Below are 16,009 nucleotides of genomic sequence, written 5' to 3'. Positions count from 1 at the left end.
TGAATCTAAGGAATTTTCGAAAATCATAGCTACAGGAATAGTGGATGTGTTAGCTATCTCTTCTAGATCCCTAGGGTGTAGACCATCAGGCCCCAGGGATTTTTAGTCTGCTAATTTTTGCCAATACTCTTTCTCTGCTGATATTAATTTCCTTAATTTTCTCACTCTTTTTAGCCCCAAGGTTACCATCAATTTCTTCTACTTTGAAGACATGTGAAATATTTGTTCAATGCCTCTGCCATTTCCTCATTCCTCATGATAATTTCTCCTGTCTTTCTTCTAAAGGGGCCAATGTTTATTTTAGCTAGCTAGAAATGTAAAAACAGGTAGCAAGAGTTTCTACAGGTATTTAAAAAGGAAAAGAGTAAGTAAAGTGAGTGCTGTCTGGAGAGTGACAGTGGGGAGTTAATAGTAGATAATAAGGAAATGGCAGAAGAAATGAACAAATATTTTGCTTCTGTCTTCACTACAGAGGATACAAAAACATTCCAGTAATAGCTACAAATCAGGAGGTGGAGGGGAGAGGGGAACTTGGTGAAATTACAATCACTAGGGAAGCGGTACTGAGCAAACTGATGGAGCTGCCGGCTGACAAGTCTCTGGGTACCGATGGCCGACATCCTAGTGTCTTAAAAGAGGTGATTAATGAGGTAGTCAATGCGCTGCTGTTAATTTTCCAAAATTCACTAGATTCTGGAAAAGTTCCATCAGACTGGAAAGTAGCAAATATAACCTCTCTATTCAAGAAGGGAGAAAGGCAGAAAACAGGAAACTATAGGCCAGTTAGCTTGATGTCTGTCATGGGGAAGTTATTAGAATTGATCATTAAGGAGGGTATAGCTGGGCACTTAGAAAAGGTCAAGGCAATAGGAAAACAGCATGGTTTTGTGAAAGGAAAATTATGCTTAACCAATTTATTGGACTTTTAGAAAGAGTAACATTCGCAGTGGATAAAGGGGAGCCCGTAGACGGACTGTACTTGGATTTCCAGAAGGCATTTGATAAGGTACCACATCAAAGGTTATTATGGAAAATAAAAGCTCATGGTGCAGGGGGTAACATACTAGCTAGAATAGAATAGCTGGATAGAAGATTGGCTGGCTGGCAGGAAGCAGAGAGTATGCATAAATGCGTCTTTTTCTGATTGGCATGATGTGACGAGTGGAGTCCCACAGGGGACTGTGCTGGGGCCTCAACTTTTTACAATTTACATCAATGACTTAGATAAGGGGAGTGAAGACATAGTAGCTACATTTGCAGATGACACAAAGATAGGTAGGAAAGTATGTTGCAAAGAGGACGAGAGGAGGTTGCAGATGGATATAGATGGGTTGAGTGAGGGACAAAGATCTGGCAAATGGAATTTAATGTGGGAAAATGTGAAGTTGTTCACTTTGGCAGGAAGAATGAAAAAGCAAAGTATTACTTAAATGGAGAACGGCTACATAATTCCGAGCTGCAGAGGGATCTAGGTGTTCCAGTACATGAGTCACAAAAAGTTAGTATGCAGGTACAGCAAGTAATTAAGAAGGCTAATGGAATGCTATCCTTTGTTATGAGAGAGATTGAACATAAAAGTAAGGATGTTATGCTTCAGTTATACAGAAGCTAGACCGCACCTCAAATACCGTGTGCAGTTTTCATCTCCTCATTAAGGAAGGATGTAAATGCGTTGGAGGCGGTTCACCTTTTTTTTCATTCATTCATGGGATGTGGGCATCGCTGGCTAGGCTAACATTTATTGCCCATCCCTAACTGCCCTTGTTCAGAGGGCATTTTAAGAGTCAACCACATTGCTGTGGGTCTGGAGTCACATGTAGGCCAGACCAGGTAAGGACAGCAGATTTCCTTCCCTAAAGGCATTAGGGAACCAGATGGGTTTTTTACAACAAATTTTATAGCCATCATTGGACTTTTAATTCCAGATTCTTATCAAATTCAAATCCCACCATCTGCCGTGGGGGGATTCAAACCCAGAGCCCCAGAGCTTCACCCTGGGTCTCTGGATCACTGTTCAGCAACAATACCATGACACCACCACCTCCCCTAGACTGATACCTGGAATGAGTGGGCTGTTTTATGAGGAAAGGTTGGACAGACTGGGCTTGTTTCCACTGGAGTTTAGAAGAGTGAGGGGTGATTTGATTGAAGTATACAAGATCCTGAACGACCTTGACAAGGTGGACGTAGAAAGGATGTTTCCTCTTGTGGGTGAGTCCAGAACTAAGGGGCACTGTTTTAAAATTAGGGGTCACCCTTTTAGGACAGAGATGAGCAGAATTTTTTCTCTGAGGGTTGTGTGAATTTGGAACTCTCTGCCTCAGAAGGCTGTGGAAGTGGGGTCATTGAATATTTTTAAGGCAGAGGTAGATAGATCCTTGTTAGGAAAGGGAATCAAAGGTTATCGGGGGTAGATGGGAATGTGGAAATCGAACCACAAACAGATCAGCCATGATCTTATTGAATGGCGGAGCAGGCTCGAGGGGCAGAATGGTCTACTCCTGTTCCTGTTTCTTATGTTCTAGCTACTCTCTTTTTTTTCACTTATAAAAGCTCTTACAATCTGTTTTTTTTTATTATTCCTGGCTATTGATTCTTACGCTTTGGATAAAAGTTGATAAAAGGGAAAATATAGAACTCGGGGTCACTGTTTCAAAATAAGGGGTTGTCTATTCAGGATAGAAATGAGGACATTTTTTTCTGAGGGTTGTGAGACTTTGGAATTCTCTTTCTCAAAAGGCAGAATCCTTGAATATCTTTAAGGCAGAGGTAGATAAATTCTTGATAAACAAGGGGGTGAAAGGTTACTGGGGGTAGGCAGGAATGTTAAGTTGAGGTTGATTCAGATCAGCCTTGATCTTATTGAATGGCAGAGCAGGCTCGAAGAGACAAATGGTCTACTCCTGCTCCTAATTTGTATGTTCGTTTGCTTTTGGTGCTCTTTTGCTGGTTTCTAAAACGCTCCTAATCCTCAGATTCACTACTGTTTGCAACATTGTAAGAATCTTCTTTTAATCTAATACAATCCTTAACTTCCTGAGTGAGCAACAGATGGGCCTTGAGTTGTTTCTTTAAATGTTTCCCACTGTTCATCTACCTTCATAACTTTTAGCCTATTTACCCAATTAACCTTAGCCAGTTCTCCCCTCATATCTATGTAATTGGCTTTGATTAAGTTTAAGATTCCTGTTTGTAATTGGCATATGCCACTTTCAAACTTAACATGGAATTCAACAGTATTATGATCACTATTTCCCAATGTATCTTTTACTCTGACATTACTAATTAACGCTACTTCATTACACAATACTAGATCAAAGATAGCTTTATACATAGTCAGTTCCACAATTTATTGCTCCAAGAAACTTTCATGGAAACATTCTACAGACTCTTGCCAATTTGATTGTTCCAGTCGATATGAAGAGGCTCTGATAATTTCTTGTTCAATGCTATATCTGAAGGTATAACTGCTGTTAGGAGGCTTATAAACTACTCCCGCCAGTGTTTTCTGACTCTTGCTATTCCGAATTTCTACCTATACTGATTCTACTTCATGATCTTTAGTGGCCAGAACCTTTCTCACTAATGTCCTAATGTTATCCTTTACTATCAGGGCTACCCCTCCTCCTTTGCCATTCTGTTTTCGTGTATTCAGAAAAAGAACATTTAATTTCATTTCTTTTACTTCTATTCCATGTTCCACCTTATTCGCTGATGTTAATGTTAAACTCTCTGTCCCTTTGTTATAACTGATGCAGTTGGTAAAGTGGAGTTATTTAAAAATCCCAGAGAGAAACTTTAAACAATTGTCATAACCTATAATTTTAAGTGTTATGTTTGAGATGCGACTCTAAATTCAGGAATCAGACCACCAGTTCTCAAGGTTTTGCATTAAACTAATTGAAACATTTTATTAATTTACACAGGTTAAAAATATATGACATGGCTACAAATTACTACTATCATAACTTTTAACAAATACCCAAACTAATCTCCATTAAGGCAACAGCAACCCACAGACTTAACCAAACACCAGGCAAAGCATTTTCTCCTTATGAATTCAAAATGAGGTTCTTTTCACTGTGGAGACAGTTGGATGCTTACAGCTTCCTTTTGATCTCAAATTGCCTCTGCTCTGCACATCCAAAAACTACTGAAGTTATACCGACCACCACTGATTGAATTCAAATTCTCATTGTCTCACCAGCCTCTTTGAACTTTACCTTTTAAAAATGAAACCCCTTTCATAGTACCAATTTTATTAGTAATATAAATATATTGTTTGGTAACTGCTAGAAAGAAGTCGTTTTCACCCCAATCCTTGAATGCTCTATTCAAAAAATGCAAATACACGCTGGGGTACGGGGGCTGGGAAGTGGGGGGGGGGGTTGGTAAGTGGGGGGGACTGGAGATGGGGGCTCGGGGTGCAGGGGCTGGGGGGTTTGGGGGGTGGAGGTGGGGAGGTTTGGGGCTGGGGGTGGGGGGGTGGGGGTGGGGTGCAGGGACGAAGGGGGTGGGGGGGTGGGGGTGGGAGGGTTGGTGTGCGGGGGTTGGGGAGTTGGGGTGTGGGGGGGTGGGGGTGGGGTGCGGGGGCTGAGGGGGTTGCGGGCACACTGAGGGAGTATTCCTGGCCTATCCTTGATGTTTTATTCTGTTTTATTCCAGGGAAGAGTAGCTCTGTGAGGTCTCAGCCCCATCTCCCTCTACGAGCTGATGACTCAGATGACCTAACTCCCCAGGTCACCCACATCCTGGGAAAATGGAGACGGGTATGGAACCAGGCGTTGGACAGAGAGAGCCGGCTGCAGAACAGACTCCAGATGCTTCGTGAGGTGAGAACAGTCTGTATTGCAGCCAGACCAAGATAGGGAACTCATACCTTCACATTACTGACGTACACGGACACATCACATACACCACATCCACATTTAAGAAGATTTTGGCTGCTCTGTGACCTAACTCCTTATACCCACCTTTGCCCCACATCCTTTGATGCCTGTGATTCACCAGCAGTGAGAGTGAGAGCTGAGTGAGACCTGTGAGGGATAGAGTGGTGGCAGAGCAAGTCTGAGACCAACAGCAAGAGCTGAGCACGATTGGCTGGAGGAGGGAGGAGGGAGGGTTTCAGAGACAGCCAATCACATTCAAAAATAAGAGAAAAAGATCAAACTGTGATGTCACAGGAAAGCAGGTAAGTAATTGGTTGGCGTTTGTCTCTTTCTCTGAATTCATTCCTAGTTTGGAGCTGGAAAATTAACAAATTTAATGGGAGTAAGTAGAACATTAAGTGAACTTATAACTATTGCCTGATTCTAAAAGAGGGAGTGATTTTTTGAAATTGTGGATGGGCATTGAGACCCGTTGCTGAAATTCCCAATCCATGTGAAAATTTCAGGCCACTTCACGTATCCTGGGAGATCACGTGTGTAGGAAGTGTCTCCAGCTGTTTGGGATTTCCACGCTTGAGGGGTAGCTGGAGTGACTGTGGAGCATCAGGAAAGATATGTGTTCCCTCATGGTACGTTCCAGCAGGTGATCACCCCACAGACAGTGAGAGGTCAGGATAGTAGGTGGGTGGCCATCAGGAAGAGTAGAAAGAGGCAGGAAGTGAAGGAGTCAACAGGATGTGTGCAACTCTCAAAACAATAGCTAGCATTGGAGATTCTGGGAGTAACATTACCCTGAAGGACTGAAATTCAGACTGTGATATCAATGGGCACATCACTGTACAGGACGGAACAGCAAAGAGTAGAAATGCAGTCGTTATAGGAAATCCCATAGTTAGGGGGACGGACAGGCATTTCTGTAACCCTTGTGGTGAATCCTGCTTCATTGCTTCATTGGTGCCAGTGTAAAACAGCAGTGACACTATTGACAGAGCATTAAGCAAGAAATGATTAAATCTTGTAACAAAGGCAATGTAAGAATTGTGGGGGACCCTGAATCTTCAAATACACCTGGCAAATCTAACTGGCAAATGTGGTGTTGAAGATGAGTTTGTAGAATGCTTTTGTGACAGATTACTTGAATGTTACATCGTTGAATAATCTAATGATAAATTCATTTTAGACCAAGTAACATTCAATGAGCCAGGGTTAATAAACAAACTCATAATTAAAGATCACTGAGAAAAGGTGATCATAATACAATTGAATTTCATTTTATGTTTGAAAGTGACATACTCCAATCCCCAACATGAATCTTAAACTTAAACAAAGCTAATATGAGGGAAGAGTCGATAACAGTTGATATGTAAATAGACTAAAAGATAAGGTGGTGAATAAACAGTGGGAAACATTTAAAGAAACAAAATGTTCAACAAAATATTTTGCATTAAAAAAACAAAATCTCAGCAAGAAAGTCCCATCTGTGGCTCACTAAGGAAGTTCAGGATAGTATTAGATTAAAAAGAGAGATTTATAATATTGCAAAGAATACGAATAAGTCTGAGGTTTGGGAGTGTTTTAGAAACCAGCAAAGGGCCACCAAGATGTTGATAAAAGGAAAAGATAGAATATTAGAGTAAACTAACCAGGAATAGAAATACAGATTTTAAGGGCTTTTACAAATATAAAAAGGACAGTGAACAAATTTAACATTGGTCCCTTAGAGACAGGAGAAATGATCATGGGGAATGAGGAAATGGCTGAGGCATTGAGCAAATATTTTGTATGTTTTCACGGTAAAAGACTTAAAGTACATACCAAAAATAAAGGGTAACCTAGGGGCTAATAAGAGTGAGGAACTTAACGAAATTAATATTGACAGAGAAAAAGTATTGGAGAAACGTTTAAGGCCTAGGATCTGCAAATCTCCAGGGCCTGATGGCGTATGTAATAGGCTTCCAAAAGAGGATTCTGCAGAAATAGTGGATCAGCTGCTTATGATTGTTCCAAATTCCCTAGATTCTAAAACAGTCCCAGTGGATTGGAACTCTTAACAATGCACTTAGAAAAATCATAGTATGATCAGAGTCAACATGGTTTTGCAAAAGGGAAATCATGTTTGGAAAATTTAATGGTGAGTTTTTTGATGTAAATGCATTGGAGGCAGTTCAGAGAAGGTTTACCAGACTAATACCTGGAATGGGTGGGTTCTTTTATGAAGAAAGATTGGACAGGTTAGGCTTGTATCCACTGGAATTTAGAAGTGTAAGAGGCATCTTGATTGAAACTTTTAAGATCCTGAGGGGTCTTGAGAGGGTGGATGTGGAGAGGATGTTTCCTTTTGTGGGAGAATCTAGAACTTGGGATCACTGTTGAAAAATAAGGGGTCGCTCATTTATAACAGATGAGAAATTTTTTTCTCTGAGGGTTGTGAGTCTTTGGAAATCTCTTCCTCAAAAGGCGGTGGAAGCAGAGTCTTTGAATATTTTTAAGACAGAGCGAGATAGATTCTTGGTTAACAAGGGGGTGGAAGGTTATCGGGGGTAGGTAAGAATGAGGTTACGATCAGATCAGCCATGATCTTATTGAATGGTAGCAGGCTCGAGGGGCCGAGTGGCCCAATCCTACTCCTAATCTGCATGCTTGTATGTTGAGGATGTTAACTAGCAGGATAAATAAAGGAGAACCAGCAGATGTAGTATAATTGGATTTTCAAAAGGCATTTGGTAAGGTTCCACATGAAAGATTACTATAAAATTTAATAGCTCATGATGTTGGGGTTAATATATTAGCATGAATAGTGAATTGGCTAACGAACGGGAAACAGAGTGAGGATAATTGGCTCATTTTCTGTTTTGCAAACTGTAATGAATGGGGTGTCACAGGGATCAGTGCTGGGCCTCAACTATTTACAATCTATTTATTGCTATGATCCCAATAGAGACTGATAATTGATTTGAATTCCTAGTGATGAAATTAAATGAATTGCACAACAAGATTTCAAGTTTTAATAATTTTGCTGTAACAAAGAAACTGAAAGTAACATTTACTAAACATTAAGATGAAAGGAAAATACTGTGGACACTGGAAATACGAAATAAAAATATAAAATGCTGGAAATCTCAGTTGGTCTGACATCTGTGGAGAGAGAAACAGTTAACGTTTCAAGTCCATATGACTCTTCTTCAGAGCTTGAAGCAGACTCAATGTTAACTCAGTTTCTTTCTCCATATTGACTAAACGTTACCTAGTAGGCAAGAAATATTCTTATATATATACTTTAGAATACACCCTCCACAGGATTACAGTCTTTATAGGAAACAGTCCACAGTCACTTCCAACGGGTTCACATCTCTCCATTTCACTGAGTGGCATTTTTCAATGGCCCTCTCCCTCAGTTACCTGAGAATGTATGAAATGACTTTAAGCAGTAATGCCCATTCTGGGATTTCTTCTCCCTGTTTCATCAAGGCAAATCTTCCAGAGCCTTTAGAGTGCCATGGGAGGCATTTCTTCACTGAGACCATCCTCCATCCCACATTCTGCCTGGTAGCTCTCAGAGGACAAGCACCTTCTCCTCTATACCAACCACCCCAGCTGCAGTATTTTGTCTCCATGAGCTGGGGTCGATTTACAAGTTTTTTTTTTATTCATTCACAGGATGTGGGCTTCGCTGGCTGGGCCAGCATTTTTTGCCCATCCCTAATTGCCCTTGAGAAGGTGGTGGTGAGCTGCCTTCTTGAACCGCTGCAGTCCATGTGGTGTAGGTACACCCACAGTGCTGTTAGGGAGGGAGATCCAGGATTTTGACCCATTGACAGTGAAGGAACGGTGATATATTTCCAAGTCAGGATGGTGAGTGACTTGGAGGGGAGCTTCCAGGTGGTGGTGTTCCCATCTCTCTGCTGCCCTTGTCCTTCTAGGTGGTAGTGGTTATGGGTTTGGAAGGTGCTGTCGAAGGAGCCTTGGTGAATTCCTGCAGTGCATCTTGTAGATGGTACACACTGCTGCTACTGTGCGTTGGTGGTGGAGGGAGTGAATGTTTGTGTATGGGAACCAATCAAGCAGGCTGCTTTGTCCTGGACGGTGTCCAGCTTCTTGAGTGTTATGGGTGCTGTACCCATCCAGGCAAGTGGAGAGTATTCTATCACACTCCTGACTTGTGCCTTGTAGATGGTGGACAGGCTTTGGGGAGTCAGGAGGTGAGTTACTCGTCGCATGATTCCTAGCCTCTGACATGCTCTTGTAGTCATAGTATTTAGTCCAGTTCAGTTTCTGGTCAATGGTAACCCCCAGGATGTTGATAGTGGGGGATTCAGTGATGGTAATGCCATTGAACATCAAGGGGCAATGGTTAGATTCTCTCTTGTTGGAGATGGTCATTGCCTGGCACTTGTGTGGCGTGAATGTTACTTGCCACTTGTCAGCCCAAGCCTGGATATTGTCCAGGTCTTGCTGCATTTGGACATGGACTGCTTCAGTATGTGAGGAGTCACGAATGGTGCTGAACATTGTGCAATCATCAGCGAACATCCCCACTTCTGACCTTATGATGGAAGGAAGGTCATTGATGAAGCAGCTGAAGGTGGTTGGGCCGAGGACACTACCCTGAGGTACTCCTGCAGTGATGTCCTGGAGCTGAGATGACTGACCTCCAACAACCACAACCATATTCCTTTGTGCTAGGTATGACTCCAACCAGCGGAGAGTTTCCCCCCTGATTTCCATTGACTCCAGTTTTGCTCGGGCTCCTTGATGCCACACTCGGTCAAATGCTGCCTTGATGTCAAGGGCAGTCTCTCTCACCTCACCTCAGGAGTTCAGCTCTTTTGCCCATGTTTGAACCAAGGCTGTAATGAGGTCAGGAGATGAGCAGAACCCAAACTGGGCATCAGAGAGCAGGTTATTGCTAAGCACTTGCTACTTGATAGCACAGTTGATGACCCCTTCCATTACTTTACTGATGATTGAGAGTAGACTGCAGTATTGCATCCATTTCTGGGTGCTATACTTTAGGAATGATGTAAAGGCATTAGAGTGTAGAAAAGTGCAATGTTGAGGAGCTTCAGTTAAGTAGACAGATTGAAGAAGTTGGGATTGTTTTCCATGGAGAAGAGAAGACTGGGAGGAGACTTGATAGCGAGATCCACAATCATGGGGGGTCTGGACAGAGTAGATAAGCAGAAACTGTTTCCATTGGCGGAAGGATCGAAAACTGGAGGGCTCAGATTTAAGCTAATTGGCAAAAGAAGCGATGGAGACATGAGGAAAAACATCTTCACACAGTGGGTGATTAAGATCTGGAGTGCAATGCTTCAGTGTCGGGCAGGGCGGTATTGAGTTGGTAGCTGGCTTTACTACCTGGTAAAGAAGAATGTGTGGGGTTATGGGGGAATGGCAGCAGGTGAATTGCTCATTCAGAGCTGGTCCAGACATGATGGGCCGAATGGTCTCCTTCTGCACTCTAATCATTCTGTGATTCTGAGATCATATAAGCCTCTTCACTACTCCCCTTTGCCTTGAATTGAAGAAACAGTCCAAAACATTATCTTATAAAACCTCACTTTCATAACTCCACACCCGAACAGACGAAGGACAGGATTATCTCAGATCTGCACAAAGTGCAGTAACAAGCAGGAAAAAAGTTGGGCGGGTTTTCATGCTGTATCATCCCATTCTCGACGCGTTAATAATGCATTCACGGGAAACATGCCGGATCGCCGGTGGGGCGGCCCCTGATTTACCTGCCCCACCATCACCTCAGGCCTTCGGTAATCCGGGCGCCATGTTTAAAGTGCGTCCCTGCACAGACCCAGCCTCTCGGAAGCTGCTGCAAAGTCATGGCTGCCAAAGGGTGGAAACATGATGCCCCCAATTTAGCGACGCCTCCCTTAGGTGCCTACTGGACACTGTGGAGGCCCTGGCGTGAAATCCTGGACCTCCGTCCTGGGTGAAGACCAGCAAGCGAGGTCACCAATCCAGCCTGGGAGGCGGTGGCAGCGATGGTCAGTGCCAACGCCCTGCGAAAGAGGGCAGTCACTCAGTGCCACAAGAGGATGAATTATCTCCTCTGTTCCATCAGGGTAAGTCACTCTTCTCATTACTCTCAACTCTCAAACCCAGTACACACCCACAGGGATCCTACTCACTGCCAGTTCAAGGGACATCACCACTCACTCTCTCTCACAAACCCTCATGTCTCCATCTGACCTCATCTCCTCTGGAGACTGCCTCCTCATCCTGACCATGGTTCCACTCAGCACATATGCTCATCTGGCATCCTTCTGATCTGCCTGGCAGGCATCCTGCTTACTCTCTCCATCTCTATTCACGCAGGACAAGCTGACACACAACAAAAGAGAGAGGTCGCAGACCGGTGGAGGAATGCCTGAAATCAGGGTCCTCACAGACTTTGAAAACAGAGCCATCCAGCTGGCCGGCGATGACCAGGACCGGTCCTGTGCTGACGGTAAGGTCGGCGCTGCTCTACCAAGTGAGGATCCAGCAGTGCAACATTCATCAGACACCCAGGCTGTGAGTGATGTGTCCTCTTTCACAGGCCACTGCCGTGCATTAATTATCTCCCCTTGGTTTCACAGGCACATCTGGGAAACAACTGAGGGTCCACGAGCCACGTCCTTGACTCAAGCCCTAAAGACACCTTGGGGGAAGAATCTGATGAAACCATAATTGAAGGCCCATCACAGCCTCACCCACACCCTCCACCAGCGCAGAGACACACACCTCGGTGGGGTCTAGCTTTAGATTAGCCTCGGGGTCACAATCTGGTGAGCACATCGCACTGTCTGATCCACAGCAGGCGGAGGCTGGGACTTCCCAGGTCCCCTCGGGTCCCCGGCACTCGGAGGAGCTGCTGGAGGTCAGAACGTTGCTGAGTCCGAGTCAGATGATGAGTCTCTGGACTCGGTCATGTCACAGTTGCTGGAGCTGCAAAGGCAAGCTCGGGAACATCAGGAAGGGATGTCCACTGCACTCCTCAGATTGCAAGGCACGATGGAGGAGTCCGTCCGTCTTCAGGCTGAGGTGATAGCACCGGCATGCCAGATGTGAAACCTTGGTTCCTACACAAGATAAAGGCAGTGTCTCAGTCCAGGGCCTCTTCCCTGTGCAGCATGTAACCTTCAGACCAAAGTGATGGTCCGGCTTCTCACTCCCAGGAGATGTTAGTGGTGCTCGTACCTCGATGGTGCTTGTTTGAATCACAGAATCTTTACAGGGCTGAAGGAAGCCATTCGGCCCATCGAGTCTGCACTGGCTCTCTGAAAGAGCATTCCACCTAGTCCCACTCCCCTGCCTTATCCCCGTAACTTTGCACATTCTCTATTTTCAGGTAACAATCCAATTCCCTTTTGAATACCTCGATCGAACCTGCCTCCACCACCCTCTCAGGAAGTTTGTTCCAGACTCCAACCACCCTCTGGGTAAAAAAAAAAATTCCTCCGATCACTTCTACTCCTTTTGCTCATTATTTTGAATCTGTTCCCTCGAGTTCTTGATGTCCTCTAGTGGGAACCGTTTCTCATTATTTACCCTGTCCATACTGCTCAGGACCTTGAATACCTCCAAGTCTCCTCTCAGCCTTCTCTTCTCCAAGAAAAACAGTCCCAACCTCTCCAATTTATCCTCATAACTACAGTTCTTTATTCCGGGAATCATTCTTGTGAATCTCCTCTGTATTCTCTCTAATGCCTTCACATCCTTCCTCAGGTATGGCGCCCAGAACTGGACGCAGTTCTCCAGATGAGGCCTAACCTAGTTAAAGGCAAAATACTGCGGATGCTGGAAATCTGAAACAAAAACAGAAAATGCTGGAAAAACTCAGCAGGTCTGACAGCATCTGTGGAGAGTCCATATAACTTCTTCAGAGCTAAAGGGAATTACAATGTGGTGAAATTTATACTGTTTAAGGGAGGTGGAGCAGGTGAAGCTGGATAGAAGGTCAGTGATAGGTGGAGGCAAAGGAGAGATTGACAAAGATGTCATGGACAAAAGGTCAAAGGGGTGTTAATAATGGTGATACTGGCTAAAGGAGGCACTAACGGTGATATTGAGTGGAAAGTGGAATATGATAATGGCCGGACCAGGGTAAGCGCCCTGGGAAGTGACGGATGGCCCTAGTGGGGGGTGGGGTGGGGGGAGAGGATGGTGGTGGGAAAAAAGATCAAAGGCTAAAAGCTGGGGATAAAACAATGAATAAAAATGGAAATATGTTTAAATAATAATAATGAAAATAAGTGGGAAAAGAAATAAATAAATAAAATAAAAATGAAAATAAATAAGAAAAAAGGAGGAGGATCAGAAAGGGGGTGGGGATGGAGCAGAGAGTTCATGGTTTGAAGTTGTTGAACTCGATGTTAAGTCCGAAGGCTGTAAAGTGCCTAGTCGGAAGATGAGGTGCTGTTCCTCCAGTTTGCGTTGAGCTTCACTGGAACAATGCGGCAAGCCAAGGACAGACATGTGGGCAAGAGAGCAGGGTGGAGTGTTGAAATGGCAAGCGACAGGGAGGCCTGGGTCATGCTTGCGGACAGACCGAAGGTGTTCCGCAAAGCGGTCACCCAGTCTGCGTTTGGTCTCTCCAATGTAGAGGAAACTGCATTGGGAGCAGCGAATGCAGTACATTAAATTGAGGGAAGTGCAAGTGAAATGCTGCTTCACTTGAAAGGAGTGTTTGGACCCTTGGACGGTGGTGAGAGGGGAAATAAAGGGGCAGGTGTTGCACCTTCTGCGGTTGCATGGGAAGGTGCCGTGGGAGGGGGTTGAGGTGTAGGGGGTGATGGAGGAGTGGACCAGGGTGTCACGGAGGGAACAATCCCTACGGAATGCCGCCGGCGGGGGGTGAAGGGAAGATGTGTTTGGTGGTGGCATCATACTGGAGTTGGCGGAAATGGTGGAGGATGATCCTTTGAATGCGGAGGCTGGTGAGGTGATAAGTGAGGACAAGGGGGACCCTATCATGTTTCTGGGAGGGAGGAGAAGGCGTGAGGGCGGATGCGCGGGATATGGGCCGGACACGGTTGAGGGCCCTGTCAACGACGGTGGGTGGAAAACCTCGGTTAAGGAAGAAGGAGGACATGTGAGAGGAACTGTTTTTGAAGGTAGCATCATCTGAACAGATGCGATGGAGGCGAAGGAACTGAGAGAATGGGATGGAGTCCTTACAGGAAGCTGGGTGTGAGGAGCTGTAGTCGAGGTAGCTGTGGGAATCGGTAGGCTTGTAATGGATATTGGTGGACAGTCTATCACCAGAAATTGAGACAGCTGAATTTGTACACTCGCTTTTTGGGATTCATGAACAAGGACCCCCAAATCTCTCTGTGCTGCAGCTTTCTACAGTCTTTCTCCATTTAAGTAATATTCAGCTCCTCTATTCTTCCTGTCAGTGCATAACCTCACATTTTTCCACATTATATTCCATCTGCCAAGTTCTTACCCATTCACTTAACCTGTACATATCCCTCTGTAGACTCCTTGTGTCATCCTCACCATTTGCCTTCCCACCTGTGTTTGTGTGATTTGCAAACTTGATGATAGTACATTCACTTCCCTCATCCAAATCATTAACATACATTGTGTATAATTGTGGCCCCAGCACTGATCCCTGTGGCACTCACAGAAATCATAGAAACTAGGAACAGGAGTAGGCAATTCGGCCCTTCAAGCTTGCTCCACCATTCATTATGATCATGGCTGATACTCTATCTCAACGCCAAACTCCCACTTTCTCTCCATACCCCTTGTTGTGGTGTTTTTGATGAACGGACCACAGGAGACTCAGGTACAGGTTACAATCGTTTATTCGAGCAATTGCAAAGAGGGCACCATCTCAATACAGCTTGAGACAGTACTCTGCTAAACTACAAGTATTCACCATATTTATACATTATTGGTCACGTACAAGAACAGTTTCCAGATTCCGATCTCGTCAACAAGGTCCCACATGAGAGGTTAGTTCAGAAGGTTCAGACACTTGGTATCCATGGAGAGGTTGTAAACTGGATTTGAAATTGGCTGTGTGGGAGAAGACAGAGAGTGGTAGTGGATGATTGCTTCTCAGACTGGAGGTCTGTGACTAGTGGTGTGCCTCAGGGATCTGTGCTGGGACCATTGTTGTTTGTTGTCTATATCAATGATCTGGATGATAATGTGGTAAACTGGATCAGCAAGTTTGCTGTTGACACTAAGATTGGAGGTGTTGTGGACAGCGAGGAAGGCTTTCAAAGCTTGCAGAGGGATCTGGACCAACTGGAAAAATGGGCCAGAAAATGGTAGATGGAATTTAATGCAGAAAAGTGTGAGGTGTTACATTTTGGAAGGACAAACCAAGGTAGGACATACACAGTAAATGGTAGGGCATTGAGGAGTGCAGAGGAACGAAGGGATCTGGGAGCTCAGATACATAATTCCCTGAAAGTGGCGTCACAGGTAGACAGGGTTGTAAAGAAAGCTTTTGGCATACTGACCTTCATAAATCAAAGTATTGAGTATAGGAGTTGGGATGTTATGGTGAGGTTGTATAAGACATTGGTGAGGCCAACTTTGGAGTATTGTGTGCAGTTCTGGTCGCCTAACTACAGGAAGGATATCAGTAAGATTGAGAGAGTGCAGAGGAGATTTACTAGGATGTTGCTGGGTCTTCAGGAGTTGGGTTACAGGGAAAGATTAAACAGGTTAGGACTTTATTCCTTGGAGCGTAGAAGAATGAGGGGAGATTTGATAGAAGTTTACAAAATTGTGAGGGGTATAGACAGAGTAAATGCGAGTAGGCTCTTTCCACTTAGATTAGGAGAGATAAACACGAGAGGACATGGTTTTAGGGTGAAAGGGGAAAGGTTTAGGGGGAACATTAGGGGGAACTTCTTCACTCAGAGAGTGGTGAGAGTGTGGAACGAGCTACCATCTGACGTGGTAAATGCGGGCTCACTCTTAAGTTTTAAGAATAAATTGGATAGATACATGGATGGGAGAGGTCTGGAGGGTTATGGACTAGGTGCAGGTCAATGGGACTAGCGGAATAATATTTCGGCACAGACTAGAAGGGCCGAATGGCCTGTTTTTCTGTGCTGTAGTGCTCTATGGTTCTAACATATAGGTTTACATTACAA

At 44.4% G+C, this 16,009-nt stretch overlaps 1 protein-coding gene across 1 annotated transcript in view; it reads left to right on the top strand.

The window, feature by feature from the left end:
- macf1b (microtubule actin crosslinking factor 1b) overlaps window positions 1-16,009 on the top strand; it is a 383,409-nt gene that overhangs the window by 263,879 nt on the left and 103,521 nt on the right. Inside the window, exon 31 of the mRNA XM_078534257.1 lies at window positions 4,666-4,832. Coding sequence (XP_078390383.1) covers window positions 4,666-4,832 — 167 coding nt within the window. The remainder of the gene's footprint in view (window positions 1-4,665; window positions 4,833-16,009) is intronic.

This window comes from Cetorhinus maximus, chromosome 3, assembly GCF_964194155.1.
Source record: "Cetorhinus maximus chromosome 3, sCetMax3.hap1.1, whole genome shotgun sequence".
In the NCBI taxonomy this organism is placed as follows: Eukaryota; Metazoa; Chordata; class Chondrichthyes; order Lamniformes; family Cetorhinidae; genus Cetorhinus; species Cetorhinus maximus.
Note: the sequence above shows the minus strand (reverse complement) of the source record. Positions and strands in the feature narration are given on the sequence as shown.